Consider the following 14,628-nt stretch of genomic DNA (forward strand, 5'->3'; position numbering starts at 1 on the left):
GCGCGTCCGTGGCTGCACTGTGCGCATGCGTGGCTGCACTGTGCGCATGCGTGGCTGCAGTGTGCATGTGTGTGCGTGGCTGCAGTGTGCGTGCCTGCAGTGTGCGTGTGCGTGCCTGCAGTGTGCGTGTGTGTGTGCGTGGCAGCAGTGTGCGTGTGTGCGTGCCAGCAGTGTGTGTATGTGTGTGTGTGTGTGTGTGGCTGCAGTGTGTGTGTGTGTGTGTGGGTGCAGTGTGTGTGTGTGTGTGTGTGTGTGTGTGTGTGTGTGGCTGCAGTGTGCGTGCGTGGCTGCAGTGTGCATGCCTGCAGTGTGCGTGTGTGTGTGCGTGTGCCTGCAGTGTGTGTGGCTGCAGTGTGCGTGTGTGTGTGGCTGCAGTGTGCGTGTGTGCGTGCGTGTGTGGCTGCAGTGTGCGTGCGTGTGTGGCTGAAGTGTGCGTGTGCATGCGTGTGTGGCTGCAGTGTGCGTGGCTGCAGTGTGTGTGTGTGCCTGCAGTGTGTGTGTGTGTGTGGGTGCCTGCAGTGTGCGTGTGTGGCTGCAGTGTGTGTGGCTGCAGTGTGTGTGTGTGGCTGCAGTGTGTGTGTGTGTGTGTGTGTGGCTGCAGTGTGTGTGTGTGTGTGTGTGTGTGTGTGTGTGTGTGTGTGTGTGTGTGTGTGTGTGTGTGTGTGGCTGCAGTGTGTGTGTGTGTGTGTGTGTGTGTGTGTGTGTGTGTGGCTGCAGTGTGTGTGGCTGCAGTGTGTGTGTGTGTGGCTGCAGTGTGTGTGGCTGCAGTGTGTGTGTGTGTGTGTGTGTGTGTGTGTGTGGCTGCAGTGTGTGTGGCTGCAGTGTGTGTGTGTGTGGCTGCAGTGTGTGTGTGTGGCTGCAGTGTGTGTGTGTGTGGCTGCAGTGTGTGTGTGTGTGGCTGCAGTGTGTGTGTGTGGCTGCAGTGTGTGTGTGTGGCTGCAGTGTGTGTGCGGGGCCGCAGTGTGCGTGCGCGGCTGCAGTGTGCGTGCGCGGCTGCAGTGTGCGTGCGTGTGTGTGTGTGTGTGGCTGCAGTGTGTGTGTGTGTGTGTGTGTGTGTGTGTGTGGCTGCAGTGTGTGTGTGTGTGGCTGCAGTGTGTGTGTGTGGCTGCAGTGTGTGTGTGTGTGTGGCTGCAGTGTGTGTGTGTGTGGCTGCAGTGTGTGTGTGTGGCTGCAGTGTGTGTGCGGGGCCGCAGTGTGCGTGCGCGGCTGCAGTGTGCGTGCGTGCCTGCAGTGTGCGTGTGCGTGCGTGCCTGCAGTGTGCGTGTGCGTGCGTGGCTGCAGTGTGCGTGCGTGCCTGCAGTGTGCGTGCGTGCCTGCAGTGTGCGTGCGTGCCTGCAGTGTGCGTGCAACTGTGCGTGCCTGCAGTGTACGTGCAACTGTGCGTGCCTGCACTGTGCGTGCGTGGCTGCACTGTGCGCGTGCGTGGCTGCACTGTGCGCGTGCGTGGCTGCAATGTGCGCGTGCGTGGCTGCACTGTGCGCGTGCGTGGCTGCAATGTGCGCGTGCGTGGCTGCACAGTGCGCGTCCGTGGCTGCACTGTGCGCGTCCGTGGCTGCACAGTGCGCGTCCGTGGCTGCACTGTGCGCGTCCGTGGCTGCACTGTGCGCGTCCGTGGCTGCAGTGTGCATGTGTGTGCGTGGCTGCAGTGTGCGTGCCTGCAGTGTGCGTGTGCGTGCCTGCAGTGTGCGTGTGTGTGTGCGTGGCAGCAGTGTGCGTGTGTGCGTGCCAGCAGTGTGTATGTGTGTGTGTGTGTGTGTGTGTGTGTGTGGCTGCAGTGTGTGTGTGTGTGTGTGTGTGTGTGTGTGTGTGTGTGTGTGTGTGTGTGTGTGTGTGTGTGTGTGTGTGTGTGTGTGTGTGGCTGCAGTGTGCGTGCGTGGCTGCAGTGTGCGTGCCTGCAGTGTGCGTGTGTGCGTGGCAGCAGTGTGCGTGTGTGTGTGTTTGGCTGCAGTGTGTGTGGCTGCAGTGTGTGTGTGTGTGTGTGTGTGTGTGTGTGTGTGTGTGTGTGTGTGTGTGTGTGTGTGTGTGTGTGGCTGCAGTGTGCGTGTGTGTGCGTTCGTGGCTGCAGTGTGCATGCCTGCAGTGTGCGTGTGTGTGCGTGTGCCTGCAGTGTGCGTGCCTGCAGTGTGCGTGTGTGCGTGGCAGCAGTGTGCGTGTGTTTGGCTGCAGTGTGTGTGGCTGCAGTGTGTGTGTGTGTGTGTGGCTGCAGTGTGTGTGTGTGTGGCTGCAGTGTGTGTGTGTGTGTGTGTGTGGCTGCAGTGTGTGTGCGCGCGTGTGTGGCTGCAGTGTGAGTGTGTGTGCGTGCGTGGCTGCAGTGTGCGTGTGTGTGCGTGTACGTGGCTGCAGTGTGGCTGCTGTGTGTGCGTACGTGGCTGCAGTGTGTGTGTACGTGGCTGCAGTGTGTGGCTGCAGTGTGTGTGTGCGCATGTGCGTGCGTGGCTGCAGCGTGTGTGCGTGCGTGGCTGCAGTGTGCGTGCCTGCAGTGTGCATGTGCGTGTGTGTGCGTGTGCGTGGCTGCAGTGTGCGTGTGTGTGCGTGGCTGCAGTGTGCGTGTGTGTGCGCTGCAGTGTGCGTGTGTGTGTGTGTGTGCGTGGCTGCAGTGTGCGTGCCTGCAGTGTGCATGTGCGTGTGTGTGCGTGGCAGCAGTGTGCGTGTGTGTGTGCGTGGCTGCAGTGTGCGTGTGCGTGGCTGCAGTGTGCGTGTGTGTGCGTGGCTGCAGTGTGCGTGTGTGTGCGTGTGCGTGGCTGCAGTGTGCGTGTGTGCGTGCGTGGCTGCAGTGTGTGTGTGCGTGGCTGAAGCGTGCGTGTGTGCGTGTGCGTGGCTGCAGTGTGCGTGTGTGTGTGCGTGGCTGCAGTGTGCGTGTGTGGCTGCAGTGTGCGTGTGTGTGCATGCGTGGCTGCAGTGTGCGTGTGTGTGTGCGTGGCTGCAGTGTTCGCGTTTGTGGCTGCAGTGTGCGTGTGCGGCTGCAGTGTGCGAGTGCGTGTGCGGCTGCAGTGTTCGCGTTTGTGGCTGCAGAGTGCGTGTGCGTGTGCGGCTGCAGTGTTCGCGTTTGTGGCTGCAGTGTGCGTGTGCGTGTGCGTGTGCGTGGCTGAAGTGTGCGTGCGTGGCTGCAGTGTGCGTGCGTGGCTGCAGTGTGCGTGTGCGTGCGTGGCTGCAGTGTGCGTGCGTGTCTGCAGTGTGCAGTGTGCGTGGCTGCAGTGTGCAGTGTGCGTGGCTGCAGTGTGCAGTGTGCGTGGCTGCAGTATACGTGCCTGGCTGCAGTGTGCGTGCATGGCTGCAGTGTGCGTGCGTGGCAGCAATGTGCGTGCGCGTGTGGCTGCGTGTGTGCATGTGGCTGCATGTGTGGCTGCGTGTGTGGCTTCGTGTGTGTGTGTGTGCGGCTGCATGTGTTCGCATTGCATGTGTGGCTGCAGTGTGCGTGGCTGCAGTGTGCGTGCGTGGCTGCAGTGTGCGTGTGTGTGTGTGTGCGTGGCTGCAGTGTGCGTGTGTGTGCGTGGCTGCAGTGTGCGTGTGTGTGTGCGTGGCTGCAGTGTGCGTGTGTGTGCGTGGCTGAAGCGTGCGTGTGTGCGCGTGCGTGGCTGCAGTGTGCGTGTGTGTGTGTGTGCGTGGCTGCAGTGTGCGTCTGTGGCTGCAGTGTGCATGTGTGTGCATGCGTGGCTGCAGTGTGCGTGTGTGTGCGTGGCTGCAGTGTTCGCGTTTGTGGCTGCAGTGTGCGTGTGCGGCTGCAATGTGCGTGTGCGGCTGCAGTGTTCGCGTTTGTGGCTGCAGAGTGCGTGTGCGTGTGCGGCTGCAGTGTTCGCGTTTGTGGCTGCAGTGTGCGTGTGCGTGGCTGCAGTGTGCAGTGTGCGTGGCTGCAGTGTGCAGTGTGCGTGGCTGCAGTGTGCAGTGTGCGTGGCTGCAGTGTGCAGTGTGCGTGGCTGCAGTGTGCAGTGTGCGTGGCTGCAGTATACGTGCCTGGCTGCAGTGTGCGTGCATGGCTGCAGTGTGTGTGCGTGGCAGCAATGTGCGTGCGCGTGTGGCTGCGTGTGTGCATGTGGCTGCATGTGTGGCTGCGTGTGTGGCTTCGTGTGTGTGTGCGGCTGCGTGTGTTCGCATTTGTGGCTGCAGTGTGCGTGTGCGTGGCTGCAGTGTGCGTGCGTGGCTGCAGTGTGTGTGTGCGTGCGTGGCTGCAGTGTGCGTGTGCGTGCGTGGCTGCAGTGTGCGTGCGTGTCTGCAGTGTGCATTGTGCGTGGCTGCAGTGTGCATTGTGCGTGGCTGCAGTGTGCAGTGTGCGTGGCTGCACTATACGTGCCTGGCTGCAGTGTGCGTGCATGGCTGCAGTGTGCGTGCATGGCTGCAATGTGCGTGCGCGTGTGGCTGCGTGTGTGCATGTGGCTTCGTGTGTGTGTGTGTGTGTGTGGCAAAAATTCCAGGCATTACTGAATAAATAATGGCCGGAATTTTAACCAATCAGAGAGCAGGGATTTCAATAATGGCCGGAATTTTAACCAATCAGAGAGCAGGGATTTCAATAATGGCCGGAATTTTACAGCTTTAGCCTATAATACCAAATATGGCTATATATATATATATATATATATATATATATATATATATATATATATATATATATATATATATATATATATATATATATATATATATATATATATATATATATATATATATATATATAGTTTCCCCCTCATGATGTAGATAGAGCCTCATAAAAAGACACTTAAGACATGTACATCATCCAGGGGGGGAAGGAAGTACAGCCCTACTTACCTTCAGCGAGGGGGGACACGGATCCAGACGAAGCGATGCAGAGACGGCTGCACAGCTCATCTGAAAGGCGAGTACTGGTATTTCTCTCCCTGCAGATAGTTCACAAGTATTCAATGCGGGTTCCCATTCAGAAGCATGGAACTCCACAGAGTTAATCCTCCTGGGCCGCTTACTGTCCCTCAGGGCAGCATCAAGAAAAGGAAGTCTGGCTACAACCGTATATACAATGCAAAGTTGATTGGGCTGTTTTCTGCTGAAAATCCCCAAGGGCTGATTCAGTTTATTAGAATTGTCCCCTAAGTGCTGGAGGAGCCTGGAAGATACAGTATGATACACAAAGCAGAGACGTCTAGCATGAAATTAACAAGAAAATGTTTTAAAAAGTAGTTACGAACAAAAATGGTGACAGCGCCGAGAATAGTGCAAAAAAAAAAAAAACCTATAACTCCTTATTTGAATAAGTGTAGTCCCCCTCTGGGGACTAGTTAGAATCAAGGGTAAAAAGCCTTAATAGGTTAACTATGTAGGATCACTCAAGCTACTCCCCTCCCCATCATGTGATGCAGGATGCCGAAGGGATTGCCACTCCTGTGTATGCCTTGCGACCAGTGATGTCACTATAAAAAGGCGATAGAAGAGTGTATATATAGCTCCACCCAATGTTCTAGAAACAGGTTCCTCAGAGTTCAGACTAAAGCCTCACTGGGAGTCTTGTAAACAGGTTTAGGTGTATAGTTGTGTATAGTAAGGATGTCCTGTCACCATTTATTGTTTTCAGCTAAGGAACGTGCTTTATATAATTAGAGCCCATAGTAACGGCCCAAGATTGTTCTCTGGCCAGAAGAGGAGTAATCATTTGCTGAGCAAGGAGTTCTCAGAGTAGAAGCTCCAGAGTATAAATCGAATCTGCCCCGCCGGAAGGTCCTAAGTAAACTCGCGATCCGACAAGTATAGACTAAGAATGACGTGCACCGAAACGGGATAGTGATGCCAGAGAATAATGCCAGGGTCCCCCTGAGATAATTTCAATAATGCCCTATGCAGGAGATTACCAAGCTAACCCATACTAAGAGAAACAAGCACAAGCAGATCCCCATAGTAGGCGTACGAGCTACCAGGGGAAGAAGCACTGAATAACCATATTGTTTGTCACAAGTTCATGTCTGACATGAAGTCTTTTGTATGGCGAGCATTAAGAATGGCTGTGAATAAAGCTCTTGTTTGTACTATAAAAATTCCTGGTGCCCATTATTATTCTATTCACATATCCACACTCAGCACCCTGAACAGGTAGGAGAGACTGAGCACTGCCATCTATATATCCAACGTCATGTACACTCCTGTATTGCTGGGCAAGTAGGGTTACAGAAGGGCTATTGAATTAACTTGGCAGTTATCAAACGTCCACTTCTGCCTTATTGAATAAGGGTCTAAGGGCCTTATTCTATATCCGCCGAAGATCGCCCGCTTCATCAGATACAGAATAAGCCTCAAAAGAGAGGCATTTTATATGCACCCAAGGCAGGACCACTCAAGCGTATATAGAATCTACCCCATAATCTCACTGCTAAACAAAATATTGTGCAAACATTAGACCCCCTTCCTGGCCCCTCCATTCTCTTAAGCAAGTTTACAATATTGCTAATAGTTTATGGAATCTGAAATATAAGAAAAGGTTACGTACAAAATACTGTGAGGTATTCCAGAGTGGTTTACCCCACAGACAGATGTCCCGATAGTGGTGCACAGCAGTCTAGTATTAATGAATTTCAAAGACAGTGGACTAAGCACCTACACGGCGAGAAAAATAAAAAGAAATTACATATTTATTAAGTAATTGATGGTAAAATATAATTGTCAAAATGTCCCATTAAATTGAGAGCATAATGAAAATAGCCCATTGACAATTTGTTAATGGAAACCCTTATAATGTTGTCATACAAGTGTATATAGTTGAATCCCCGTAAATGATGTGTACAGTGGAATGTACCCATACCAGGTCAGTCATGTAAACACACTAGTACATGGTGTATAAGGCACATGCACCTTTAAAGTGTCAGTAGTTTACTTGCCAATAGCGGTTTGTCAATGAGTGTAAATCTACTCAAGCTCACTTTAGTCGCACTCAGTATCAAAATATAAAATGGTGTAATCCATAAAGGTTAACATAACTAAAACCTGTAATCTGTAGGACTTGCTACACGTAATTAATGCAGTAACCGGATAATCTATCCCCGATATACTGATATGTAGAAATTGTTTTTTGGTCACACACTGTTTCTTATTAGTTAGATGGCACGGTACATCATAGATAGTCACTTGAACCACTGAATAATCAGATGATCATACGTGTTAAGCTACCATTAAATAGCTTACCATGAGGGTGTTATATTGTTTGTTTAGCTACGTGTGAGTATAGGATTCAAATACACCACACAACACTGGGCCACGCTAAACACACACACACACACACACACACACCATTTACACAGGATTTTGGTAGCACCCCGTCAGGACTCTTTTCCTACTACTACATGTTTTCTTTAATTAATGAATCATCAATGGGCTATTGTCATTATACTCTCAATTTAATGGGAAATTTTATATTTTCCAACTGCAATCCAGGGGGAGCATAAAGGGAAATAGAACAGAAAACAAAGAACAATCTAAGTGCAGACAGTTTTTAAAAGGGTGTATAAATTTGTGTTCTGTCTTGGCTCCTATGTGTTGCCTACTTACAAGATGTAAGTCAAAAACGAGCGGTTTTGACACACAATGGTCTCTGCTAGGAGGATTTCTTAACCAGGTAGTGGGATCTCCAACTCTCAGCTCAGCAGCAGTGTATATGTAAAAGAAATGATACCATAGTGCAGACCAGTAACAGTGACACCCAGCAAAGGGAGCCGAATAGCCCACACAAGAGGGTATCTACGAGGGGACTAGACCAGCGAGACAGCGATCACCAGCGGAGGTGAAAGGTCACAGAGAGCGGTGGTCCACACGCAGTCACACCGGAGGAGGCGGGTGAGCCTGGAGCTAACCATTTTCTCTCCTCAATCACTATCAGTGTGATACATGCCTTAACCACTTGTTTTTATTGTAAGTGTTTATTTTTACCCTATAAAGTCGAGTTTTTTATTGTTACTGGTCTGCACTATGGTATCATTTCTTTTACATATACACTGCTGCTGAGCTGAGAGTTGGAGATCCCACTACCTGGTTAAGAAATCCTCCTAGCAGAGACCATTGTGTGTCAAAACCGCTCGTTTTTGACTTACATCTTGTAAGTAGGCAACACATAGGAGCCAAGACAGAACACAAATTTATACACCCTTTTAAAAACTGTCTGCACTTAGATTGTTCTTTGTTTTCTGTTCTATTTCCCTCTATGCTCCCCCTGGATTGCAGTTGGAGAGTGAAGATTTGTGGGACTAGTGAAACCAGTCCCCACCAGCTGGGTTTTGAGCAGGGGGTTTGAACTCATTTATATTGTTTTGCACGTTATTGAATCACGTCACAAAGTTTTATAATCATTTGATTTTATTATTAACTCACTGTATAACACAAGAGCACACTAATAGAGCTAGCGCCGTTTCTTTCACCTTCACTCCGCACAAATGTTATATTTTACCATCAATTACTTAATAAATAGGTCATTTATTATTATTTTTCTCGCCGTGTAGTATAGGTGCTTAGTCCACTATCTTTGAAATTGGCCGACGGCGAGGCATGGCGTCACGTGAGAGCTTCGCCCTCACTGGCTGTAGCGCGCCCGTGACCCTGGCTGTCGCGCGGCAAAGACAAATTGGTTGTCTTCATCAAGCTTCATCGCTCGCGCGCTCTATGGGCGGCCTCATAGACAAGAGGTTTGTTTGCGCCGCACGTGCCGTCGCTGCCACTATAAACGCGGCAGGCTGACCCGCGCACAGCAAAGCGTCAGTGGTATTTTACAACACAATAGACTACACAAGGCTTCTTCATACTGTCCCATTTGCCTCATTCTGCCAGCAACTGCGACTACAAAGAGCTGGCAAACTCATGTTCTGTGACACCATAGGAACGACTTTGTTGCTGAACTATAAAAAGGATGCACTGATCAGGGTACATCTCTAAGGTTTCTTTTTAACAGCATGGGTACCGAGGGGTTGTCTGCATCTGGAAGCGTGCTATTTCCAACTCCAGGAACTAGGGGGGAGGTGGGCTCCATTTTAACCTCCCGTACACTTCATATTTCCCACGCTTATATCTCTGGAACAATGCCTCAGATTTCAAAAACAAAAAGCAGTGTTTGAAAGGGCTAGACATTTCCTTAAAGCAAGTAAAATGAAATGCAAAAAAAAAAAACCCCCAGGAAGTAATACTGGTAACAGGGGGGCCCCAGTAAATGAAAATAGCAAAGTTCAGCCCCGCAGTCCCACCTGTAAAAACCATTTAAAAAGGGTTTTTAAAGTTGGAGTGTTAGTTTGACGGGATTGCCGCTTTAAGCGTCCTGTAGTCAGAACTGTGTCACGGTAAGGTAAAGAGTATATGTCCAGAGAGTTAGAGAGAGGGGTACAGAGAAGAGTGATTTATTACTGATGCAGCGGCCGTTATTCGAACACATCACGGCGCCGATTTTGAGCTCTCTGCTGTTCCCCACGCAGCATGAACGCGGCCAATCGCCCCAGGCACCCGCGCTTATCGCAGATGTTTTGTTTGAATTTCACGGATTCTGTTTCTTCGTTTGCAATAAAATGGAGAAATTGTAATGTGTACAGTACTGTGCTACTGTGTCAATTTCATGTTTTTAAAAGCCAGAACACTAAAATTCGTTTTTCTGCACTCGCCGCGCTCGCATCTTAGTGCGGGAAGGCTGGAATTCATCCCGCGGTTTCAAATCGGGATTCCGATGTACATGACGCGTGAAGTGTTCGAATAACAGCTGCTGCATCAGTATGTGGAAAACATTTCAGCCTTTTATTTTTTCCATCATGTTTCAGATTAGACATAGCTGCTGTTTCAGAGAAAACACTGTTTTGCAGTACTCGAATATCGGTTTTGTGACGTGTAGGATCTCAGGAAAATAAACATAAAAACAGACCATGCCTTAAAGAAGGGACGCTCAACTCCAGCCCCAAGCCCCCCTAACAGGTCAGGCTTTCAGGATACTCCATCCTCAGCAAGTGTGGCTCAACTAGAGGCTCTGTCGAAGACTGACTGACATCACGGTAGTAGCCCAGATTAACGGATCTCTGTGGACCTACCCCTTATGGGTTAGACATGGGTTAAAAATCCGGCAGCAATACAAATCAGCACAGTAGCTGCAAGTCAAGACAACCATGGTGAAAATATCTTTCATTTAACACAACCACAAAAATGTACTTACTTGTGAGCTTGTTATGGCTGAGAATGAGCTGTGTGATGTGAGACAAGGTGACTGTTAAATAAAAGAAAATAATTAGTTTTAGTTTCAAGTGACACTATATGATTAAAAATACTCACTAGGAGACATTTAGCAATATCACTCTGTACAAGTTTAGTAACACAACTTATTTTGGCGAAGTTACACACCATATCATATACATGGCTATAACTTCCGAGATTCCTCTATACCTAGAGTGGAGGTTTGTATTCTCAAAACAGGCAAAGTCCCATTTAAATAGGCAGCATGCATACATTTAAACACCCTTTTCAACCTCTCTGTAGTAAATTTGAAAACCCAAATCTTAACAGGGAGAGAGTTGAGAGTCCCACTAAATATTCTGCGGGAGAAAGCCAACGGCTTTGCTACACAATGTAGATGCTGCTCTTTTGAGTAAATAGATAAGGAACGGCTCTAAATATACCTAGGCCCGTCATACGCTGCCAGTGGGCATTCTGTAAACGTCGGGAAAGTTCGGTTCTACATAGACGTTTTATCACAAAAAGGGGGGATATCAATATTTATGAAGTAAAATGTGTGTCTTAACGAGTTGTAAAAAAAAAAAAAATTAAAGATTAATCCTGTCTAAACATCTTTGAAAGCTATGCATGATTAACATTGAAAGCAGCCAAGTACCAAGGCAGTTCTTAAGCCAGCAAATATTTTAGGCAGATTGACTGTGATCTATGCTCTCTATCATCAAAAACCAGAAGAGCCTTCAGCACTAGGCTTGTGCGGTTTAGTAGGCAATTAACAACATATTGGAACATATTGGAAAATGACAGTTTGGCTTCAGCTGTTCAAGAAAATTAGTGGCGAGCGATTTGTAAAGCTGGTATTACCCCATTTGGCTATAGAACGGTACTAAGCTCTGTGCCTCGTATCGTGTAAAGACAAATAAATAACATTTACCAAAGACGAGTTTTCGAATTGTGAAAAAGATGCTGTTTAAGAAACACATGGACGTAAAAGGCTACAGTCACGTTTGCACGAAATACATTAAAATTAACATATTCTAAAATTATGTAAAACATGCAAATGGCACATGTGAAACTTGAAACGCTTTTCTAACATCTCTAGTTGGTCCATGAAACGATATCACAGACTTTACACATTCCAATTTTCTCTTACACAAAGCAGAGAATTCAAACGTTAATAATTTCACAAATGATACTAATTGTCTGTAATTCTCTATCACCCTCCACCACAAATGTGTTACCAAACACCAAAAAGAAGCCAGTTCTGTAGTTATGACTGTGATTTAGGGGTAAGCACCACACAAAAACAGAGCTGAGAAAGATCTTTTGGTTTGGGGCTACCTTGACCTTTGTAATCCCCAAGACAATGAGCTTTGTGGTACTTTAAGTTTACAAAAATACTAGGAAACAACTGTTTCGAATTAAACACCGGAAGCATACTGAACGGCATGCAATGGACCAGGCCCGATTTACATGCTATGTGTCGGTAACTTGCCTTGTGCTATTACAGTGAATTATTTCACTACACAAGCCATGAACAGAGGATTTAATGCTCTATTCATATGTACCCATTGTAGGGTTACCGGCAGCCACTCCATTGTGTGTTTCCTACAGGATAACATGAACACTCCTTAAAGTAGCAGTTCAAGCTGTCGTTTTTAAAGTTTAAAAAAAAAAAATTCCCATTCAATTTGTGCATCAATACAATATGCACACTGACAAGTGATTCGCTAAGTTGCTGATCGATCCGTTCTCCTGTTGTCGATCGGTGAAGATTTGGCTCGGGGGTTAACTACAATTCTGTCAGTGCAGGAGAAGAGTCCCAATGATGCAAAGTTCTGTGGGGAAGATCGTAGTGTCTAGATCAGGCAGTCACTAGATACAATTGGTTCACTGCTAAAGAGAGGGCAGGGCTCAAAAAAGCATGTGCCAGAACCTGTTTCAGAAGGGGAAAGGGATGTGACTTTGTAAATTGTTGCTATAGGAACAAAAAATGCTTGTTACATTAAAAATGTCCTTACTTCTTTTTTTTTTTTAATGATACAGATATTTTCTCATAGTACAGAACTGATTTATTAAAAATAACACGTTTGATATTGCTTGAACTGCAGCTTTAACAGTGTGAAATAAAGCTACAGTGTGTCATCAGTTCTTGGGATGCAAAAACAGCAGCCGAGACTTTCAACAGTAATTGCACCGAATATGGAGCCAACTGGGAGTAAAGAGAGGAAATGACTCGGAAAGAGCTTTCCATTTATTTCTCCAGGTACAAAAAAAAAAGGCTGTAGAAGAGTAAATAAAATATTTTTCAATAGGTAATGTGCAGATATTGAGGGTTTGTCATGACATCTGGTGGTGAGTATTTTTGTTAACTTAGGAGAGAAGTTTGGAGTGTATCATTTTTTTCTTTCAAAGAGGTAATCGGCGCTGCTCATGGGCCCTACCTCTTCCCTCCCTATTTCCTGAACTAGTGGATACATGGCACTTAATGAGGTCCCTTGGGCCCCAAGATATTTGGGTCCACCTCGCTCAAGCAGGCGATTACGTTGCGACTCTCTAAGAAGGTCCCTGTGGCGATATTTGTAGGAATGTTTTGTGCCTCAAGCCAGCACACAAAATACAAATATCTTGGGAACTGGGTTGGGAGAACCCGGATCAGCCCTATCCTGCTTTGCTAACGAAAATGAATACATTCACAAAGTGACGCAGGAGGGAGTGCTGCGACTGGGCGCAGCGGTGACTGACAGGTCAGTCATCGCTGATTCCTGTAGTGTAGCAAAGGCTGAGAGAAATGGGTGGAGGATGCAAAGCAGAGAGCTCAGGGACTCTGCCCACCCCTGCTCTCTATTCTGACAGTGTGTTATGGGAAGGGGGTAGCAATGTGTGTATCAGTGTCAGTGGGTCGATTTTTTGCAGGTTCAGATACCATTTACTGAACCAGCATAATATGTTTTTGCATATGATTACAATATACAGAGCTTTCAAAACCTTGCAGGTCACTTCTTAATGAACTTTGAACCAGTTTCCTAGGCAACGTTAACTTAAAAGAAAAAATGAGAAAAGCAAAGATTCTACTTGCAATTATGCAGGTAGTGTTTCCTCTTTGGTATACTGTACACAGTTATTTGAGATGTGACAAGCAACAGAGTATTTTCACTTAAAAAAAATAAATGATATATATTTATCATGATGAAGGGGCAAAGTGTTTGTCCAAATACATTAGAGGTCTAAGACAGTTTAATCACAACTTTTTAATTAGTTGTAACATTAAGCAGCTGTATATGTGTGGTGTACAATAGGTGTAATCCACTTACAGAGCCCTGGCACCTCCAGCATATTGGCAATGCCTCGATCACACATATCAACCTCAGGCAGATTCTTCTCCCTGCTCTCTTCCACTATCTTCTTCAAAGACTTGGACATGTTGGCCTCTACATAAAAGGAAACGAAACATTAACTTGTGTGCAACTGGCAAGTGACACATTTAGCTCCCTGAATCGTGGCTAAAAAAAAATACTGACCCTCTCCAGTCTGACACTTCCCCCCCTATACAGAATAAATAAGTGAGCACATCCCTCCTGCTCTTACCCCGATTGCTCGTGAAAAGGATCTGTTAACCAAGTTGTAACAAAGAGTGATCACGGCCGGAATACGCCCCAATAATACGCCTGTCCCTGAGAGATGCTGCAGCCAGCCCGGTGCTCAGCGCTCTCACTCACACACCCACCCACAGGAAGTGGCCGCGGGCTGTACAATAATCCACATCCCAAATAAGGCGAATTCCACTAGAAACTCTGGAACACTCACACTCAGACACTCCGCTGCAGCACGGAATGTACAGCGACCAGCCAATCAGATACTCAGGGGCAGCCTCTTTCCTTCAGACGCAGCCAATGAGCAGGGAGAAGGCGCAGCGGGCTGCCAGTCACATTCCTGGGCTGGCAGTGCAGGGGGAAGCGCTTGCGGTTCGCAGAGGGGCCGCCGCTTTGTTTTGCTTCCGCTGTGCAGGGGAGAATGTGTCCGGCGTTTCCTGCTCACTTTGTGTTGGTGGAAGCAGCGAGTGAGTGGCACTGTGCTTCAGTGAGTCCGATCCGCCAACATTAGGCTAATGAATACACTGTAAGCGCAGTTTTTCCCAATAAAAACAATGGTATGTTGGATTTTACTGGTACGTACTTACCTACAACATGCCGATCACTCATTAAACAGTCTTCAAGCTGTTGTGAATGTACTTAAAGCGTTATACACTGTGATAAATAGAGACAGTATGTACACACAACATACAAACTAGGCACAGCACCTGCTAACAGTTGTGGTATGATGAGGGTATGGGGTGAGGATATGTATTGAAGTCTCCCAATCAAAAAATCTTCAGCAATGCTGGATCAATAGGCAGCACCAAAAGAATCCATAATTGATTAGTGTTGGGACATTTGTATTGTAGTGTGAACATTTGGGATTTTTTGGAACATGAGCTACCAATAT

The 14,628-nt window shown here is 47.7% G+C and overlaps 1 protein-coding gene across 2 annotated transcripts in view; it reads right to left on the minus strand.

The window, feature by feature from the left end:
• The window catches only part of RSU1 (Ras suppressor protein 1), a 149,760-nt gene extending 135,653 nt beyond the window's left edge, over positions 1 to 14,107 (minus strand). Inside the window, exons 1-3 of one of the 2 annotated variants that reach the window (XM_075587494.1) lie at positions 13,951 to 14,107; positions 13,458 to 13,574; positions 10,130 to 10,180 (exon numbers count right to left, since the gene is read on the minus strand). In XM_075587494.1, the coding sequence (XP_075443609.1) occupies positions 10,130 to 10,180; positions 13,458 to 13,566 (160 nt within the window). In that variant the 5' untranslated portion in view covers positions 13,567 to 13,574; positions 13,951 to 14,107. The other variant, XM_075587493.1, reaches the window with a different exon arrangement.
• Positions 14,108 to 14,628: the final 521 nt, after the last annotated feature.

This window comes from Ascaphus truei, chromosome 2, assembly GCF_040206685.1.
Source record: "Ascaphus truei isolate aAscTru1 chromosome 2, aAscTru1.hap1, whole genome shotgun sequence".
NCBI lineage: Eukaryota > Metazoa > Chordata > Amphibia > Anura > Ascaphidae > Ascaphus > Ascaphus truei.